At 42.6% G+C, this 18,240-nt stretch overlaps 1 protein-coding gene across 2 annotated transcripts in view; it reads left to right on the forward strand.

Annotated features, from left to right (window-relative positions):
- SYT8 (synaptotagmin 8) overlaps nucleotides 1-15,312 on the forward strand; it is a 47,523-nt gene extending 32,211 nt beyond the window's left edge. For both annotated transcript variants that reach the window (XM_073574033.1, XM_073574032.1), the window contains exons 5-9: nucleotides 455-622; nucleotides 2,531-2,698; nucleotides 4,481-4,598; nucleotides 13,052-13,185; nucleotides 13,541-15,312. In XM_073574033.1, coding sequence (XP_073430134.1) covers nucleotides 455-622; nucleotides 2,531-2,698; nucleotides 4,481-4,598; nucleotides 13,052-13,185; nucleotides 13,541-13,774 — 822 coding nt within the window. In that variant the 3' untranslated portion in view covers nucleotides 13,775-15,312. The remainder of the gene's footprint in view (nucleotides 1-454; nucleotides 623-2,530; nucleotides 2,699-4,480; nucleotides 4,599-13,051; nucleotides 13,186-13,540) is intronic.
- Nucleotides 15,313-18,240: the final 2,928 nt, after the last annotated feature.

Here is an 18,240-nt window from a genome sequence, read left to right on the forward strand (position 1 = left end):
GTCTCCAGAACTAATACTCCAGAAATATTTTTTTACATTGGCTTTCAGGGATGGATGTTCACTTTAAAGGGTTTTGCCTACTACAGTAAATGATTGATACTTTAGATATGCCAACGCGTATTTATCTTCGGGCATCCTAACAATTTGGCATTGCTTACCGCGATGGTAAAATTTCTTTATTAATAAATTCTTGTTTTGTATCTGTAATTTATGTTCCTCAGTTTGGAACTTCCTGAAACCTTTACCAGGTAGATCATCAGATAACAGCTGTTTATTGTGATCCAGACAAGCAAGTATCGTACGCAGATAGTGCCACGATAGTAGATTTCTATGCCGCGCTGATTTGGATCTGGAGACGGGTAGTGCTTGTCAGATTGGATCTGAATGGACATCATGAATTGAGTATTTCCAGGATTATTGGGCAGGTGTCTTTACAAGGTGCTTTCCGTTTTAGATAACTGTGGCGGTGAAACAGGCTGCTAGTTTGAAGGCCATGGACAGCGGAGGAACATCAGATCCATATGTCATAGTCTACCTCACGAACGATACCCGCAAGAAACATGAGACCAAGGTGCATCGCAAGACGCTGAACCCAGTTTTTAACGAATCCTTCACATTCAAGGTATGCTGACTTACAACATAGGAAAATGCCATATTATTTCTGCAAAATGTAACAATTCAGTTATTCTGTAAAGTCCCTAAACCACATTAAGCCTGGGTTCACACGTAGCGGAACTCCCGTGGAAGTTACCACGAGAATTCTGGAATTCCATTCCGCGGGAAAAATCGCATTTTAAATTCCCGCGATTTTCCCGCGGAAAAGCTAGCGATTTGCAAGTGTAATTAGCTTGCAGAATACTAGCGCTTTCCAAGCGATCTGTAGCATCGCTTGAAGAACTGATTGACAGGTTGGTCACACTTGTCAAACATAGTCTTTGACGAGTGTAACCAACTTTTTACTATTGAGGCTGCCTATGCAGTATCAGTAGTAAAAAGATCTAATGTTAAAAATAATAAAAAAATAAAAAATCGGGTTATATTCACCTTCCAGCGTCCCGCGCAGCGTCCCCAGGCCTCCGCGATGCTCCGGCAGGTCCCGTTCCCAGTGATGCATTGCGACAATGACCTTTGATAACGTCGCGGTCTCGTGAGACCGCTACAGCATCGCGAGACCCGACGTCAGCAAAGGTCATCGCAATGCATTACAGGGAACGGGAGCTGCTGCGTGTATCGCTGAAGCCTGGGGATGCTGCGCGGGACGTCAGAAGGTGAATATAACCCGATTTTTTTATTTTAATTCTATTTTTTACAGGGATATGGTACCCAGAGCTCGGAGGACAGTCTCCTCTCCTCCAGACCGTGGGTACCATCTGCAAATGTTCTGCTTACTTTTCGCATGGTGGGCACAGCCACATGCGGAAAGTAAGCAGAACAATGCATTCCTATGTGGGCGGAATCGCGGCGGTTCCGCAAATTAATGAGCATGCTGCGTATTTTTGCACGATGCGATTCCGCCGCGGGAAAATCCGCAGCATTAGCACAGCATTGTGGAATCGCATAGGATTGCATGGGATGCTGTTTTTTGCGTTTTCGCGGCAAAATCGCACGTTATAAACCGCTGCGAAGATGCAAAAAAACCGCAACGTGTGAACGCAGCCTAAAAGAGGCAGTCTAATTACCAAGGTAGCCAAAAATTTAAAAACGTGGAAAGATGTAACATTTTATTCATTTTCTTATATAATGGATACATAAAAAGTACAATGATGTCAAAAGGCACATTCTTATATCAAGTATATACATTTAAAAGAGAGCTGTGAGGCTAGTTTCACACTAGCGTTTATTTCCTGCAGCGCACGGCGCCGCTAATCCCCGCCCCCTCCCGGCTCCCTGCCCGCCCCATCTGTTCATCGCCGCCTACTAGCGCACATAGGCGCTTGCGATCTGTGCACCCTATCTTTAGCATAGAGTACGCAGATCATGCGCTGGCCGTGCGCTAGCAGGATTTTGCCGTGCACTGCGCACTTTTGAAGGTGCGCCCGTGTGCGCTGAACGCAGCATGTTGCATTTCAGCGTGCACGGCGCACCTTCAAAAGTGCGCAGCGCATGGCAAAATCCTGCTAGCGCACGGCCAGCGCACGATCTGCGCACCCTATGCTAAAGATAGGGTGCGCAGATCAAAAGCGCCCATGTGCACTAGTAGGTGGCGATGACCGGATGGGGCGGGCAGGGAGCCGGCAGGGGGCGGGGCTTAGCGGCGGCCGTGCGCAGGCCGTCGCAGCGCTATAAAGCGCAAATGTGAAACTAGCCTTATACACAGTGGGGAAAATAAGTATTTGATGCACTGCTGATTTTGCAAGTTTTCCCACCTACATATAATGGAGAGGTCTGTAATTATTATTGTAGGTACACGTCACCTGTGAGAGACAGAATCTAAAAATAAAAACCAGAAAATCACATTGTATGATTTTTCCATATTTAATTTGCATTCTATAGACCATACTGACAGTGGTTATTATGTTCTATACTCCAGCTTCCACAGACAGAAGTGCCGGACACGGAGGCTGTGATGCAGATCTATGACTTTAATCGTTTCTCCAAGCATGATGTCATCGGTGAGGTGAGGCTCCTGCTGCGGGACGTGGACCTACAGCACGTCATCGAGGAGTGGAAGGAGCTGAATGATCCATCAAGTATGGAGGTGAGAGACAATTATGTCAATGCCGTCACTGCAATAAGTGCACCAAGGTCACTGTGCCTGGGGCAAAAGGCTTTCCTGCCGCATAATCGAGGAGCGACACAATACCCTAGAGGCCCAGGAGCATAGTAAACACCCCAAACCATGGAAAGGTAGCATGTCGTTTTTCCAGTCTATTTGTCTCTTCTGCAGTAGGACATCTGTGGTCAGTTAATAAAGAGAACACAACCAGATCTATGGCTTCTAGAACGGATCCGACACCATCTTTCAGAATATGAACTGAACATATTAACCCTTTCCCTATGCAGTCAATTTCCATTTTTTTCCTTTCCCTTTGTAAATAACCATAACTTTTTTTTTTTTATTTTGTCACTTAACATAGAAATGTGAGGGCTTGCATTTTTGCAGGACAAGATGTTGTTTTGATTGACAGCATTTATATTACCCTGCAAATGAAGGGAAAATGGCCCCCAAAAATTCCAAATGCGGTGAAAGGGTGGAAAAAAATGCAATTCCACCATTGTTTGGTTTTATTTTACGACATTCGCAAAAATGACCTGGAAATATGACTCTCGAGGCCAGTACAATTTGCGGAGATACCCAAGATGTATAGTTTTCCTACTATTTTATTGGCTGGAAAAAAAAAATTCTGAATTTTGTAAAAAAAAAAAAAAAAGAATTAGTCAGTGTTGCCATTTTCTGAGCCCCGTAATTTTCTTTTTATATCAACAGAACCATGTTTGGACTGTTTATTTGCATGCAGGGTTAATGTTTTTGCTCATACAATATTGAGGTGCATATGATGCTTTAATTGCTTTTTATTGCATGCTTTATTGTTATTGAGGTGACCGAAAAACGTCAATTGTGGTGTTTTCTTTATAGCATTTACCTATCGGCTCAATTAATTACATATTTTGATAGATTGGATTTTTGTGGACCCAATAATATCTAATATGTATACATTTTTTATTGTTTTACATTTGAGAAAAGGAGGATGATTCAATTTTTTTTTTACTTTATCTTTTAGTCCCCTTAAGGGACTCGAACCTGCTGTCACCTGATTGATTTTATTATATACAGCAATCACGCAACATTACCATATGATGGTCTCCTATGGTGCACAGCCATAAGCTGGATGTCACAAAATGGATTACTTGAGAGGCACAGGGGTGTTCAACCAGCCCCAGCTCTCATAGGAATGCAGTGGAGACCTGTCAATCAACTAGAGCAGTGGGATGAGAAGCCGGATGGGAAAAGCACTAGACTAGTCTCATCTCTCCCTATAGTCCCTGGCCAGCTTCTCAAACAATGTTTCCTCTGAAATGTTGTAACATGCCGAGCTGTAATTGTGTGCAGCCCAACCTCCAAATCATACGGTCTTTGGTTTTGGCAGCATGAATGAGGTGACAGGTTTCCTTTAAAAAGATATATTAGACCTGGTATACTTACTATGAAGACCAATGTCAAAATGACTGTTCCACCTCTCTGCTGCTACAGTAATCTCACACTGTTCAGTACAAGCTGCAGCTGACCGTCAGACTGGATGGGCAAAGACTGGCTACACTTAGACTCATGAGCACTCACAGTCTTTAGCTCCCTCATGCTCATTTTAGTATCAGGATTATACAGCCATTTGCAAAGTATTTATACCAGTCTCATTTGGTCTACGAGATCTACTGTATTTAATAAGTTAATCAGATTGTGGTGTGAAATCTGGTGACAGATCATTTTACGTTTAGTTGCCATAAAAACTTTTTCCTATTTATTACTTACATGTTTTCGCAGCAAGAACGGCTTGGAGAAATCTGCTTCTCGCTAAAATACATCCCTGTGACATCAAAACTAATTGTTGTCATCCTTGAGGCAAAGAAGCTAAAGAAAATGGACAATGATGGATTTTCAGGTAACTTGAAAACAAAAGGAGAGGGCTGCATTCACACTACTTTTATAGCTGCCTGTTTGAACGGAATCATGAAAGATCCTGAAATATTCCAATGACATAGTGGAGTTGTAACGTACTTACATCACCACGCTCAGCACCGCACTGCTTGCCGTGGCTGCCTTCTCAGCGGTGCTGGCAGAGATGGTGGGTGGGTCATGTGCAGCGCGCCCATACTCGGTCTTTGGACCAATCAGTGAGCCTTGTGTCCCTTTTGTTTTCAAACCAATTTTATTAAGGGGTTTTACAATAGTGAGGAAAAAGGGGTCTCAGGGAGAGGATGGGAGGGAAGGACCAAATGGTCCGAACAAGTTTTTATTTTCAAGACATTAGCGGTGTAGTATAATTAACTGGGTTATCTTATAACCAGAACAATACTATAACTATATGTTTAACAGTCGCCAGATTATCTCTGGAACAGAGAAAAGAACAAACAACAAAGTATCAGTGCAGCAATTGCTGTAGAGTTAGCTTGAGGGAAATAATGCAATCCATCTGAACCATTTGCGGGAGAAATGGCCAATATTATTGTTAATAGTGGCTAGTTTTAGTTCAAAAGATTTATGTAAGGAGATTTTGTCTCTTATATCTTCAATGGTTGGAATGTCCGGTCGTTTCCAATGAAATGCTATGGAACTTTTGGTAATAAGAAGAATATGAATTATTAAAGGGGGAAGAGTTTGATTTAGTTCTTGTGGGGTGATAGATAGCAAGGCCAGTTGAGGTGAGAGGGTGATGGGTTTTTGGAGAAGGGAGTTTATTAGGAGAGAGATATCTCTCCAAAGAGGTTTGATCACCGGACAAAACCACAATATATGAAGAAGGTTCCCGTGTTGTCCGCATCCTCTCCAGCATAATGGGGAGATCTCTGGATATATCCTGGCTAGTCTGGCTGGGGTATAGTACCAACGGGAGATGATTTTCTGATGGGTTTCCAGAAGAGACATAGATAACGTGGCGGACATAGAGGAGGAACAAGCCTGCTCCCAGTCTGCTGCCCCTGGGCTTATCCCAAGTTCCGTCTCCCACTTAATTATATTATTTGTTTTGATGAATTCGTGGCTCTTATTGAACCACATATAAATGTACGAAACCCTCCAGAAAAGGCAATGGTTTATGTTGTTAGTGAGATTAAAGAAAGGTTCAGAGGGTTTTGCGTCTTTCTTCCTAAGTGTAGTTGCTAATTCTTTTAGTTGAATATAGTCATAAAATGCTGATGATGGAATACTGAACTTGTGTTTCATATCGCTAAAGGAAGAGATGTGATTGTGTCCACAAAGATCCCTTAATTTTTTGACACCATGGTCGGACCAGATGGAGGGCAGTTCTAGCTGAAAAAGAGACGCAATCACGTTAAGGGATAGAGGTCCTAACGGGTCAGTATTAGTGAGGCCTTTTTGTTGTTTAGCTAAGAGACCCCAAGCTTCTAGTGTTGCGCGGAAGATTGGATGCGTGATAGAATGTACCTTTTTGAGAAGGATAGACTCCAAGACGAGAAGGGAAGGAGACCTATTGTTGTTTAACGCCTTTTCAATGTTGACCCATGCCGGAGGGTCCTCGGTTGACCACCAAGGGAGGCTGTTTTTGACAAGAAGTGAGGAATAATAAGCTGAGATATTCGGAAGGCCAGCTCCACCAAATCTCCTGCTGCCATATAAAATATTTTTTGCAACTCTGGCTTTTTTCCCGTTCCAAACAAAGTTGTTTGTCATGGATTGAAGGTTGGTAAGGGCGGGGGTGGAAATGGGTAAAGGGAGTGATCTAAAAAGATATACTATTTTGGGGAGGATATAGGCTTTAAATGTTATAATTTTACCCCACCAAGAGAGGTTTTTCTCCCCATATATTTTTAGGTCTTTTGAGATGGTCTCTGTAAGGGATTTTAGGTTTAGAGGCATGAGGGAAGGGATATTATTGGTAAATTTAAGTCCCAAATATGTAATGTAGTCTGATGTCCAGCTCCAAGGACAAGAGCGGCTGATGGAGTTAATTTGGTCGCTGTCTAGATGAAGGGATAGCATCTTGGATTTTGAAACGTTGACTTTGAAACAGGAAATGTCCGAAAACTTCAGCAGAAGTTCTTGGACTTTAACAATTGATTTGATTGGATCTGACAGGGTGAGAATAACGTCGTCTGCGAAGAGGCATATTTTATATTCTTTATCGCCTGCTTTAATGCCATGAATATCCGGGTTATCTCTGATAGACTGAGCTAGGGGTTCAATTGCCAGGGCAAACAGTAGAGGGGAAAGCGGGCAACCCTGCCTTGTACCATTGGATATTTGGAGGACTTTTGAAAGGTGATTGTTAACGTAAACTTTGGCCGATGGTGCAGTGTATAATGCTCTAATGCTAGTGATTAGTTCATGATGAAAGCCAAATTTGGCTAGAGTGACGAACAAGTAATCCCAATTTAATCTGTCGAAGGCCTTTTCGGCGTCAAGAGAAACTATAATGGATTTGGTTTTATGTGTATTAATGAGTTTCATAAGGTTGATCAATCTTCTGGTGCCGTCTGTAGATTGTCTATTGATTATAAACCCGATTTGATCTTTGTTGATTAGCTTAGGGAGTATGGAGTTCAGTCTGTTTGATAATAATTTAGCATATAGTTTGATGTCTGTATTTATTAACGAAATTGGCCGAAAGTTTTTCATGAGGGTTGTGTCCGAATTGGGTTTGGGGATAAGAATAAGGGTGGCCTCGAGCATTTCCTTGGGAAAATAGCCCAAAGTAGAAGCTGTATTAAAAATTTTCGTCAAGTGGGGTGCAAGGATTTCGGCAAAAGTTTTATAGTAATTATTCGTAAACCCGTCAGGGTCGGGAGCTTTAAAGGTTTTAAGGTGGTTTATTGCATCTAGAGTTTCTTTTTCAGTGAAAGGAGATGATAGGGTAGATTTGTCAACTTCATCTAGTTTCGGGAGATTAATTTGGGTTAGAAAAGAAGTGATATCTGAATGACTTGGAGAGGGGAGGGAGGAATTTTGATTGATGTTGTAGAGATTCTCATAGAATGTAGCGAAGGAGTTAGCTATGTCCTGTGGGTGGGACAAGGGGGTATTTTTGGTGGAGAGAATAGTGTCAATCCTGTTTTTCCGTCTAGAATTTTTCAAGATGTTAGTCATATAGTGAGATGGCCGATTTAGATTCTGGTATTGTTTAAAGCGGTGGTTTTTGACTGCTGAGTCATGAAACGAGAAAATCAAGGCCCTAAGCTCCTGTCTTATCCTGGAGAGTTCTGAGCGTACGTCAATACCTGAATTGGGATTGTCGGTTATCATGGTTTCTTTGATTTTGATTTGATTCTGCAGATCTGTTATTTTTTCCCTGTTTGCCCTTTTATGTCTCGAGGATATCCTGATTAGGATTCCTCGCAGAACGGCCTTATGAGCATTCCAATAGGTGAAAGGGCTGGAAAGTTCAGTATCATTTTCTTTTAAGTAATTTCGTAAGGCTGTAGTAATCTCTGCATTATAGTGTGGAATATTGAGTAATGAGGAGTTGCATTTCCATAGGAATTGTTGGTTGGTGGCAGGGCCGACAGTGAATGTAGCTACTACTGGAGCATGGTCAGAGACCGTTTTAGGGTGGATAGAGATGGAAGTAAATTTGGGAAGTGAGAAAATATCTGTTAAAATTAGGTCAATACGAGAAGCAGTGTGATGGACATCCGAATAATGACTATACTCGATTGAGGTCGTGTTTAGACAACGAAAAGTGTCAAAGAATTCGTTGTAATAAATCCAGTTGTTTAACGTTTCTGTTTTATGTCTATTGGGGGCTGAGGAATCCAATTTTCCATTTGGGACCATGTTAAAATCTCCTGCGAATATTAAGGAACCCTTCTTTATTAGGTTGATTTTCTTTAGAAGCTTATTTAAGAATCTAATTTGGCCCGTGTTGGGGACGTAGACGTTTACAATAGTAAAAATTGAGTTATTGATGCTACAAACTAGGATGTGATAATGGCCTTTCTCGTCTCTTAGTTCTTCAATGAATTTAAAGTTGATGGAGTTTTTTTATCATGGTAAGGACTCCTGCCTTTTTCTTTAATCCCGATGATTCATATATGTGGGGGAAGTTTTTGTGGGAAAAGTTAGGGTGAGCGCCTCTTTTAAATTTCGTTTCCTGAAGACACACAACATCAGAACCCAGCCCGTTGGTCTCATGATATATTACATGACGCTTTCTAGGGCTGTTCAGGCCCCTGACGTTGTACGTGGCCAGGTTTATTATCATTGTCAGTGTGGTGTTTTGTGGCTGAGAAGATACCTGTGATGCTGCTGTTCTTGGTGAGGTTGTGGCTGATGGAGAAGTTTAGGTTCAGATGGATAAGGTCAAGGGTGTATTGGCTGCAACTGAAACACACAATAAAGGAAAAAACCAGGCAAATTAGCAACAAGTTTGGTCAGAATAAACTTATAGGGACCAACAGGAGCAGAATTCTAAGGCGAACTCTGCTCAGTTCGGGGGGAAGTTCGTGTGAGGACTTCCCGGCGACATCTTCTGAAGGGAGAAATACGCTCATCCAAGAGTAGTTGAGGGAAGTAAAAGGTGGACAAACCTAGAGTCCAACTGATAACTAAATAATATATAAGGTAAACATTTTTGATGTGTTACTAAAGTCTAGGCCTGTTGAAAGATAGTATTCCAAAGGATCGAGCCTGGAGGAAGAGTTATCATAACTATAATTATAATAATAATAATATATAAAGTGTTACTGTGTTGAATTTCCTTGGGCCTAAACAAGACCCATGAGTCCCTGAAGATCAAGTAGAAGATTTGGAGTCCGGAGACGCCGCAGGCTTGCTTCTAGGTTTAATGTTCATAGATTTGAGAAACTTGTGGCCTTCTTCCGCAGATAGTATAGCAGTAGTTTTACCACTGTGGTGGACCAACAATTTAAGGGGAAATCCCCACTTGTATGGTATGTTATTATCCCTCAAGGGAATGGTAATATCTTGGAAGGATTTCCTACCTTCGATTGTAGCTGTGGATAAATCTGTAAATATCTTGAGATGGGAAAATGGTTCTGGGAAGCCGCCATTGTCCCTGATGGCATTTTGAATCCTCTCTTTTATATGAAAGAAGTGGATCCTAAGAATGGTATCCCTCGGGGTATCTTTGGGTAGGTGGGCCGGCTTTGGTAATCTGTGGATTCTATCGATAATTGTCTCTTGGGGAATAAGTGACGGATCAATTTTCTTGAAGACTTTTTGAACATACTCCTCAAGCTTGGCAGGGGTGACAGATTCTGGGATGCCCCTGATTTTCACGTTATTCCTTCTACTTCTGTCTTCTAAATCTGCTAGTTTTCTTTCCAGCCTTATGAGTTCAGACTTCAGTTGCTGATTTTCGTCTGCAGACATCTCTGTTTGTTTTTCTAACGACACCATTCTGGATTCATGATTTTCCAGTTTTTGATTAAACGTTTCAAACGTAGACTTAAAGATTTTCATTTGTGACTCTAATGTGGATTCTAGAGTGAGCTTCAAGTTATTATTAATTTTGTCGGCCAGTGAGGCCATATAAGCCTCGATGGTGTCTTGGCTCGTTTCAACATGAGAGTCCAGTTTTGGTCTGGATTTGTCTGGGCTGGTATTTGGTGTTGAAGCCCAAGAATCATTGTCCGTGTCGTTTTTGGGGTCATTTAGAAAAGAAAGTTTCTCACTCCAAGCCCCCGGATTCCGTCTTTTTGAGGAAGCTGATGTATCCATGGAGTCAGTAATTTTGTGGGGCGTCCTGGATCTAGTAGGACTGATGGTATTCCCCAAATCGGAGGAAGGGTGAGATGATTGTCTCTTGTCTTTATCCGATTTGGCGGACATAGTAGTTGTGGAGGGAGTTTTTGGTTGTTTGAGGCTGTTTGATCTGTGTTGACTCATTTTATCGGTATGAATAGAACTAGGCTGCAGAGACAATAAGGGTGAATTGGGAAGTGGTGGCAGCGACTTTCGTCACCCTTTTTTTATTATTTTTTTTTTTTTTTTATTTGTTTATTATTTTAATTCTCTTTTGTTTTAGTTTGATTTCGTGTATGGCAAAAACCGTCTGGGCAGTCCACCAGTGATTTACGTTATGTGGGGAGTTGAAGCCAGCAGCACTATGGAGCTGGATTAGAAGGCTGCTCCTTTGACGTAAGATACGCCGGATTTTACGCAAATTGCGTATGTGGAGTGCGCAGCTGTGAATCAGGAAGCCGCTCTGAGAGAAGAGAGAGCGGCCCCCGATAAGACCTGAGGGGGCTAAGAACGCAATTGAAGGAGGATATCTTGGTGGTGGTGGGGGTGGCGAGGACCCCAGGAGCTATTTGCAGTGGGGACGGTGAATGGCAATGCCTTCCCGTGCCGCTGTAGCTACGGCAGTCGGGTTTATCAGCCGGGGGGAGGTGCTCCTGCGCAAGGTGCTTGTAAATATGGCTCTGAACCGCTGCCACAGATTCGCTCCTCAGGATTTTCCAGGCGGGTCTCGGGCAATTGTTCTGACCGCGGGAGGTTAGGTAGCGGAGGCAGGAGGGAAGGAAAGGCGTACCGTAATGAAGATGCAGCCGGGGGCGGCCGAAGTCTGAATTTCAGGCGCACGCTATTGCCTCAAGCCGCTCGGCGGTGTCAGCCGCGGCCAGGGAATGTCGCGCCTGCGCAGTGGGTTTTTTTTTTTTTTTTTTTTCTTTCTTCTGTAAAAGCACCTGAGTGCCCGTCAGCAAAAATTAATAGTCAATTGAAGAAATAAATCTTTCTGTGAACTATTATATGAGCGTCTTTGTCTCCGGTTACCTCAGAAATAGGCGGTAATCTTCTTTAGGAGCTCCTATGAGAGCCGTGGCCCATGTGGGGGGTCGAATCAGGGCTGAGGGAGGGAGCCTGAGGTCCGGAATCCTCTATCCTTGGAGGGGGCTATAATAAGCCTGACATAAGCTCCTTTACGTGCCGAAGATGGTTCGGATGATTGCTGAGCGGGATTCTACCCCAATTCTTCAGGTGGGATCTGAACCCAAGTAATACAGTCCGGGTATGGCCCGTAGGCCTCAACAGGCCACGCAGTAAGTGTTAGGCCTCGCACGTACCAGACCTCAAAAGTCCGTGGGAACTGGCAAATAGGGCTCCGAAGGCCTGGGGTGTCACTCCTGAGTGACTGAGAGGATTTCTGTGAGGATTTAGCCTGGATGGGCTATGATTTCAGTTGATTTAGGGTGGATGTGCTGGGAGATCTTAGACTGCACGTCCTACTCCATGACAGTCTAGGCCACGCCCCCCGTCCCTTTTAAGGTTTTTTTTATAACTAAATTCTTGTGCCAATTATTGTGTCGTGGATACTTCGGGTGCACTCTATTGACCTAAATTCTCTGTACAGTGACCTGGCTTTGACCTTGGATGGGTTGACCTTCACTTGCTTTATTGTTCTATTTGTCTTGATGGCATTCTAGCCCAGCCTCACCAAGACTTTAAGTTTGGACTCTGATTTTACCATTGAAGGGGTTGGGATACAAGTCTGCAGTCATAATATGTGACTGCAGAGTTGTGAATAATCACATCATGTGCACTTTGCGTTGTGAGGATTCTATGGTACCGGTGCAGGAAAAGGGTGATCATGTGAGCGCAAGCATGCGATTTGCATACTTCTGACCACATTCCAACTAGACTTGTCCAGCCTCGTTCAATTCACTTGCATTGAAGGAGGCCACGCATGTCTAGTCGGCACCTGACACATATGTAAATCGCCTTCTTCTGGTCCCGACGCTGGAGAATTCTCACAGCGTGTAATGTACATGTCAGCAGGCACATAGAATGACTTGTAACCTAAGGCCGGATAACCCCTATAACATTATCATTTTCTGGTTTCGGCTGATGACTTCCAACTCCTTTGGGCTCAATCCACCATTCAGTGGCTATTCTGCAGATATAAATTGGAATTTCTGGAGAAAATTCCAGATCCTTGTATAGTAGCTACATGTGAAAACCACTACTCCAAAGAAAGTGTCCTGCATGTGTCCCTCTTTTGAATTGATGGGTATCATTATGGGAGTTCATTAAAGTGTTCTTACTTTTTTGTGTGTTTTAATAACAAAGTAATCAAATATTAGAGTCCAGCAAATTAACAGGACACTGGTAAAATGTCCATGTGGGGACACCGTGGCAGCCAGACATGGGTCCTACAAACTTCTTCGTCTGACACTCAAGCAGTCAACATTCATCGTATGATGTCATGATGTTGCATGAGGTCTTGCAAATGCCAAAGGCATCATCTAGTATGCCATCATCTGAGTTCTGTATGAGGAAGTGTACAGAACCCTGGCCGGCTGCCTCGGAGTACCATCATGGACACCAGACCAGGGTCCTGTGACTCTTTATATATAAAATTCTAAAAATGATTTTTTTATGGATTAGCACAGTCAAATTCATACCTCTTCATCCTTTTAGACCCATATGTGAAGGTACAACTTGCTCTGAATAAGAAGAAGTGGAAGCGTAAGAAGACGGGAGTGAAGAAGAACACGCTGAACCCATACTTTAATGAGGAATTTACCTTTGACGTGACTCTGGAGCAAATTCAGGTCAGATTTCTAACTAACGTTTAGTTCTTGACTATTCTTTGATTTATTTGCACAACAGAAGGTCACACAATCGTGTTTTCTCTCATCGGAGAAAATCAGTCTGATTATGAAAATCACACTCTGATCAGAGTTTGAGTCAACAGATTTTTCTCAGATGAGGAGAAAATGGAAAAAAAAATGTCTCCATCTTCTCCATTCTGTTTTGTCAGATGGCACTCGGACCAAACTTATAGTCGTCTGCACGAGCCCAAACCAAAATGGATCATAAATGCAAACAGGGGACTTAGAAATGATCTCCAATCAGGGACAATTTCTAGACACACATGTAACTCTTTTTCGCTCTTCTGCCTTTCAGAATGTGGATCTCATCATCTCTGTGTGGGACCACGATAAAGTGAATAAGAATGAACAGATCGGGAAACTGTTTCTTGGCTGTCGAGCTTCAGGAAATGCTTTAAGACACTGGTCAGACATGCTGGCACACCCACGAAGACCAGTTGCCCAGTGGCACAATCTGCAGCCAGCAGAAATTGTTGATAAGGTCCTTGCCCTAAAGTCTCATTTAAAATTCCCTCGACCTAACAGATAATGGAAGTCCAACTATGAAGATTGTGAACAAAGTGGATGGACTTTTTCTGAGGTTCCTGATAGCAACAAATGACTCCTATATTGGTCCTCTGTGTGGTTCCATGTGAATCCATCAATTATATCTACGAATGCATTACATCCACCCATATAATGACTTACAAAAGGTTTACATGCTCCAAGACCAAGCTGAAAAGACGCTCATGCCTTCAAAATGTAATTTGGCTAAAAAACTAGAGGATTCCTTACAATCAGAGGTTCTAATTCTACCCTAAGATATATTAAAAAGGTCATACTGTTAAAACAGGTTATTACCATAGGATAGGTAATCATTTGTTTATTGGTAGGGCCGGTCATTGGGACCCACCTTGATCGGCAGAATGGGGAACTTTTAGCCCTGTTAGATTGAAGTGGCAGAGTATATTCACGACCTGAACTCCATTCATTCCCTATCGTTCTGCCACTGCTTTTTACCAGCAACCCCATAAGGAATGAATGCAGCGGCTGATGGGATGCCATCTTATACCAGGGATCAAAGCTTCCCGAATCTACAGATCGTGGATATCTGATAACTTGTTTTAACCTGACAATCCCTTTAATTACCTTTTACAGAATCCATTACTTAAAGAAGTTCTCAACTTTGGACAAGTTGATCACATCGTGTCTACCTTGAGATCAGGAGTAATCTGTCAGGATGCCCATCGTATTTTCAATTTCATGGCAAGACTACCTGAGGGTGTCAGGATATCAAGTCAATGGGTTGTCAGTGTTATGTAAGACAGGTCAGATCTTCCAGAGAAAGAGCGGGGATGCATTTTGTAGCCATTCTTCAGACAGTGAGTGATGAGGATCCCCTTTATTGCTGATTATATCCACCTTCTCAACTGATTTTGTTCTTATTCTCTCAGTGTCAATATAAAAATCTAGAAATTTCTCAATGTGTCTATAATTTCAAGTTTCCTATTGTTTTTTTCCCACTTCTTCTATGCTGACAGTGCATCTCCACAGTAACAAACCAGAAACAAGCTGCGTGTAATCTTATCCTGTGTAAACTTTTCTTTCCATTTGGCCCCTACCTTATTATAACACGTTTGGTCAGTTAGCAGGAATTTAAAGGAGAGAAGAGAAGAGAATGACTGCAGGTTCTGACTACCCAGGGTTTGTTTGTAGTCTGTTACCATGGAGACACATACAGTAGATCTTTATTGGCGCTGTAGAAACAAAACGGTAGAATTTTTTTTTTTTTTTATAAATTAAGACATTACAAAGTTATTTAATTTCTCCTTATAGATGTATTGGGTAATACAATTGGAGGTAAAGGTTAAAATAGGCTTTAATGCGTAACAATAAAAACCCATCTAAAGTTCTGTTTACACTATGACTACTACGCTTCACAGAGTCATAACTAATCCCAACAATTTATGCAATGATTATAGACCTTTTCGTCTGAAACACATTTGCCATATCAATTCCCCGACTAGGTTGTGACTTATATGTGTTATTAAAAATTTTATACTTATCCAATAAATTTGATTTTAAGAAGATCTGGACGCTGGAATGCTTTTTCTTTGATTTATAATCTCGCAGCACCGCTGGTCTCCGAGACGTCTATGTGGGTGAGCTGACCCTTCCTTGTTCTCTGCTTAATCCCAACAAAACACGGCAGATCACATGGACTTATAAAGGGGTCTCTCAAGTTTCCACCGGAATCTTGGTGCTTTTGAAAGTAAGAATAGAGTAGACAAGTCACATTCTTGCCCTAAAAAACTCAGTAACTGGTTTACATTGTTCATCCTTGTATGGAGGAAGCAATCAAGATGCCACCTGGTAAATACTATTGACATTGATGGTGGACCCTACAAATGCTGTATTCTACTTGCTTATATCTAGAAGATAAATTGTCATTTAATTCTGTATTTGTCTTCTCCTTTGTTGATGCCATTTTACTGGACACCTATCTTACATGAAGAAATAATGGCACTGTCTGGATGTCATAAAATAAAATCCATATGATAGGTGTGATATTACATGTCCATGAATCCTTGAATTAGATCTATACGTCATGCACATCTATATACATCTATAGAAGGGTTCTTACATTAAAGGAGACTACTATAAATAGGTAGCTGTATTCGGGATTCTAAGGGTACGTTCACACTAGACGTTTTTTCAGCGTTTTTTTTTGCAGCAAAACTTGATTTCTTGGGAGGAAAGAAGCTGCAGAAAAAAAAGCAGGCTTTGCTTGTTTTTTTTCCTGCATTTTTTGCTGTGTTTTTGGCATGCTACAGTATATTTGTCTCTTGTGCATGCTGATAAAGTTTCGTACAAAACAAAAAGTCCTATTCCACAGAATCAGGTTTTGGCACAAAAAAAACCACAGCACAACATGATACCTGCATTTTTGTGGTGGATTTTCAGCGTTTTTTCACCATCCATTCATGTCAATAGGTAAAAAAAAAACCGCTGAAAAAAACATGAAAGAAGTGACATGCTCTATTGTGCAAAAAAACATGCAAAGCACAAAATACTGCTGACAAAAATAGACCAAAGTGTGTCCTTGAGATTCCAGAAATCGCATAGACTTTGCTAGTACTGTAAAAGGCAGCTGAATTTGCATTAAAAAAAGCTGAAAAACCGCCTAGTGTGAACATAGCCTAATTGAAGGGAATGGATTCAACAGCACATGTGCACCCACCTCTCCATTAACAGCAACCTAAGCTCTAGACAAGACGGGGTATTGCTGAACCCTCATTCTGGAGATTGGTGAGGGTCGCATATGGGACCTGCACCTACCAGACATTTAAAGCACATCATGTGAATATGACAGAAATGTCTAGAATGGCAAGACCGCTCCCCGCAGCCAGGGCCGGCGTTAGGGGCAGGCAGACCAGGCAGCTGCCTAGGGCCCCCGCTCCCCCAGGGGCCCCCAGCTAGCGGCACATCACACAGCTGCTATAGGGCCCCTTGAAGCAGGGGGCCCGCTTTCCCCCAGTGCCGACTCCCCCCGCCACCGCATTGAACTATACCGGCGACTGCTAGTACAGTTCAAAGCAATAATGGAGGAGAGAGCGTCAGCCAACGCTCCCTCTCCCATCATTCCCCGCTCTGCCTCTGACACAGCGGGTGCGCGATGACATCATCGCACTCTCACTGTGTGCCGGCAGAGCAGGAGACAGGAGCAGCCAGCAGCGCGGGCACAAGGAGAAGGTGAGAATAGTTTTTTGTTTTTTTTTAATATATCAGTGTGAGTACTGGACTGTGGGGCCATTCTGGGGGGGAGCGGCTATATGCTATGCTGGGCTATACTCTGTGCTGGGCTATATACTATGGTGGCATTGGTGGGCTTTATACCATGCTGGGCTGTATACTGTGCTCCGTTATATACTATTGTGGCATTGGTGGGCTATATACCATGCTGGGCTATAAACTATGGTGGGCTGCATACTATGCTGGGCTATATACCATGCTGGGCTGTATACTGTGCTGGGCTGTATACCATGCTGGACTGTATACTATGGTGGGCTATATACCATGCTGGGCTGTATACTATGTTGGGCTATATACTATGCTGGGCTATATACAATGCTGGGCTGTATACTGTGCTGGGCTATATACCGTGCTGAGCTGTATACTGTGCTGGGCTATATACTATACTGGGCTGTATACTGTGCTGGGCTGTATACTGTGCTGGGCTATATACTATGCTGGGCTGTATACTGTGCTGGGCTATATACTGTGCTGGGCTATATACTATGCTGGGCTATATACTATGCTGGGCTGTATATTATGCTGGGCTATATACTATGCTGGGCTCTATACTGTGCTGGGCTATATACTATGCTGGGCTCTATACTGTGCTGGGCTATATACTATGCTGGGCTGTATACTGTGCTGGGCTGTATACTATGCTTGGCTGTATACTGTGCTGGGCTATATACCATGTGGTGCTGGGCTATATACCATGATGGGCTATATACCATGTGGTGCTGGGCTACATACCATGCTGGGCTATATACCATGGTGGGCTGTGCTATATACCATGTGGTACTGTGCTATATACCATGGTGGGCTGTTCTATATACCATGGTGGTGCTGTGCTTTATACTATGCAGCTGAGTTATATACCAAGGGGGTACATTTTACATTATAATCTATGGGGGAGGCTGTGTTATATAATATGGGGGCTTACATTATATTCTATGGGGAGGTGGGCAGTATTTTATTCTATTTGGGGCTACATTATATTCTATGGGGGGCTGTATTATATTTATTATATTCTATGGGCGGTGATTGCATCATACTCTATGAGGGGGCTACATTATACTATATGAGGAGGCTACATTGTATTCTATGGGGGGGCAGCATTATCTGTGGGGGCTAGATTATATTGTATGGGGGCTTTATTATATTCTATGGGGGCTGCATTATACTATATGAGAAGGGCTACATTATACTATATAAGGGGCTGCA

This window comes from Dendrobates tinctorius, unplaced genomic scaffold, assembly GCF_039654945.1.
Source record: "Dendrobates tinctorius isolate UK_male_01 unplaced genomic scaffold, ASM3965494v1 ptg000037l, whole genome shotgun sequence".
Taxonomy (NCBI): domain Eukaryota; kingdom Metazoa; phylum Chordata; class Amphibia; order Anura; family Dendrobatidae; genus Dendrobates; species Dendrobates tinctorius.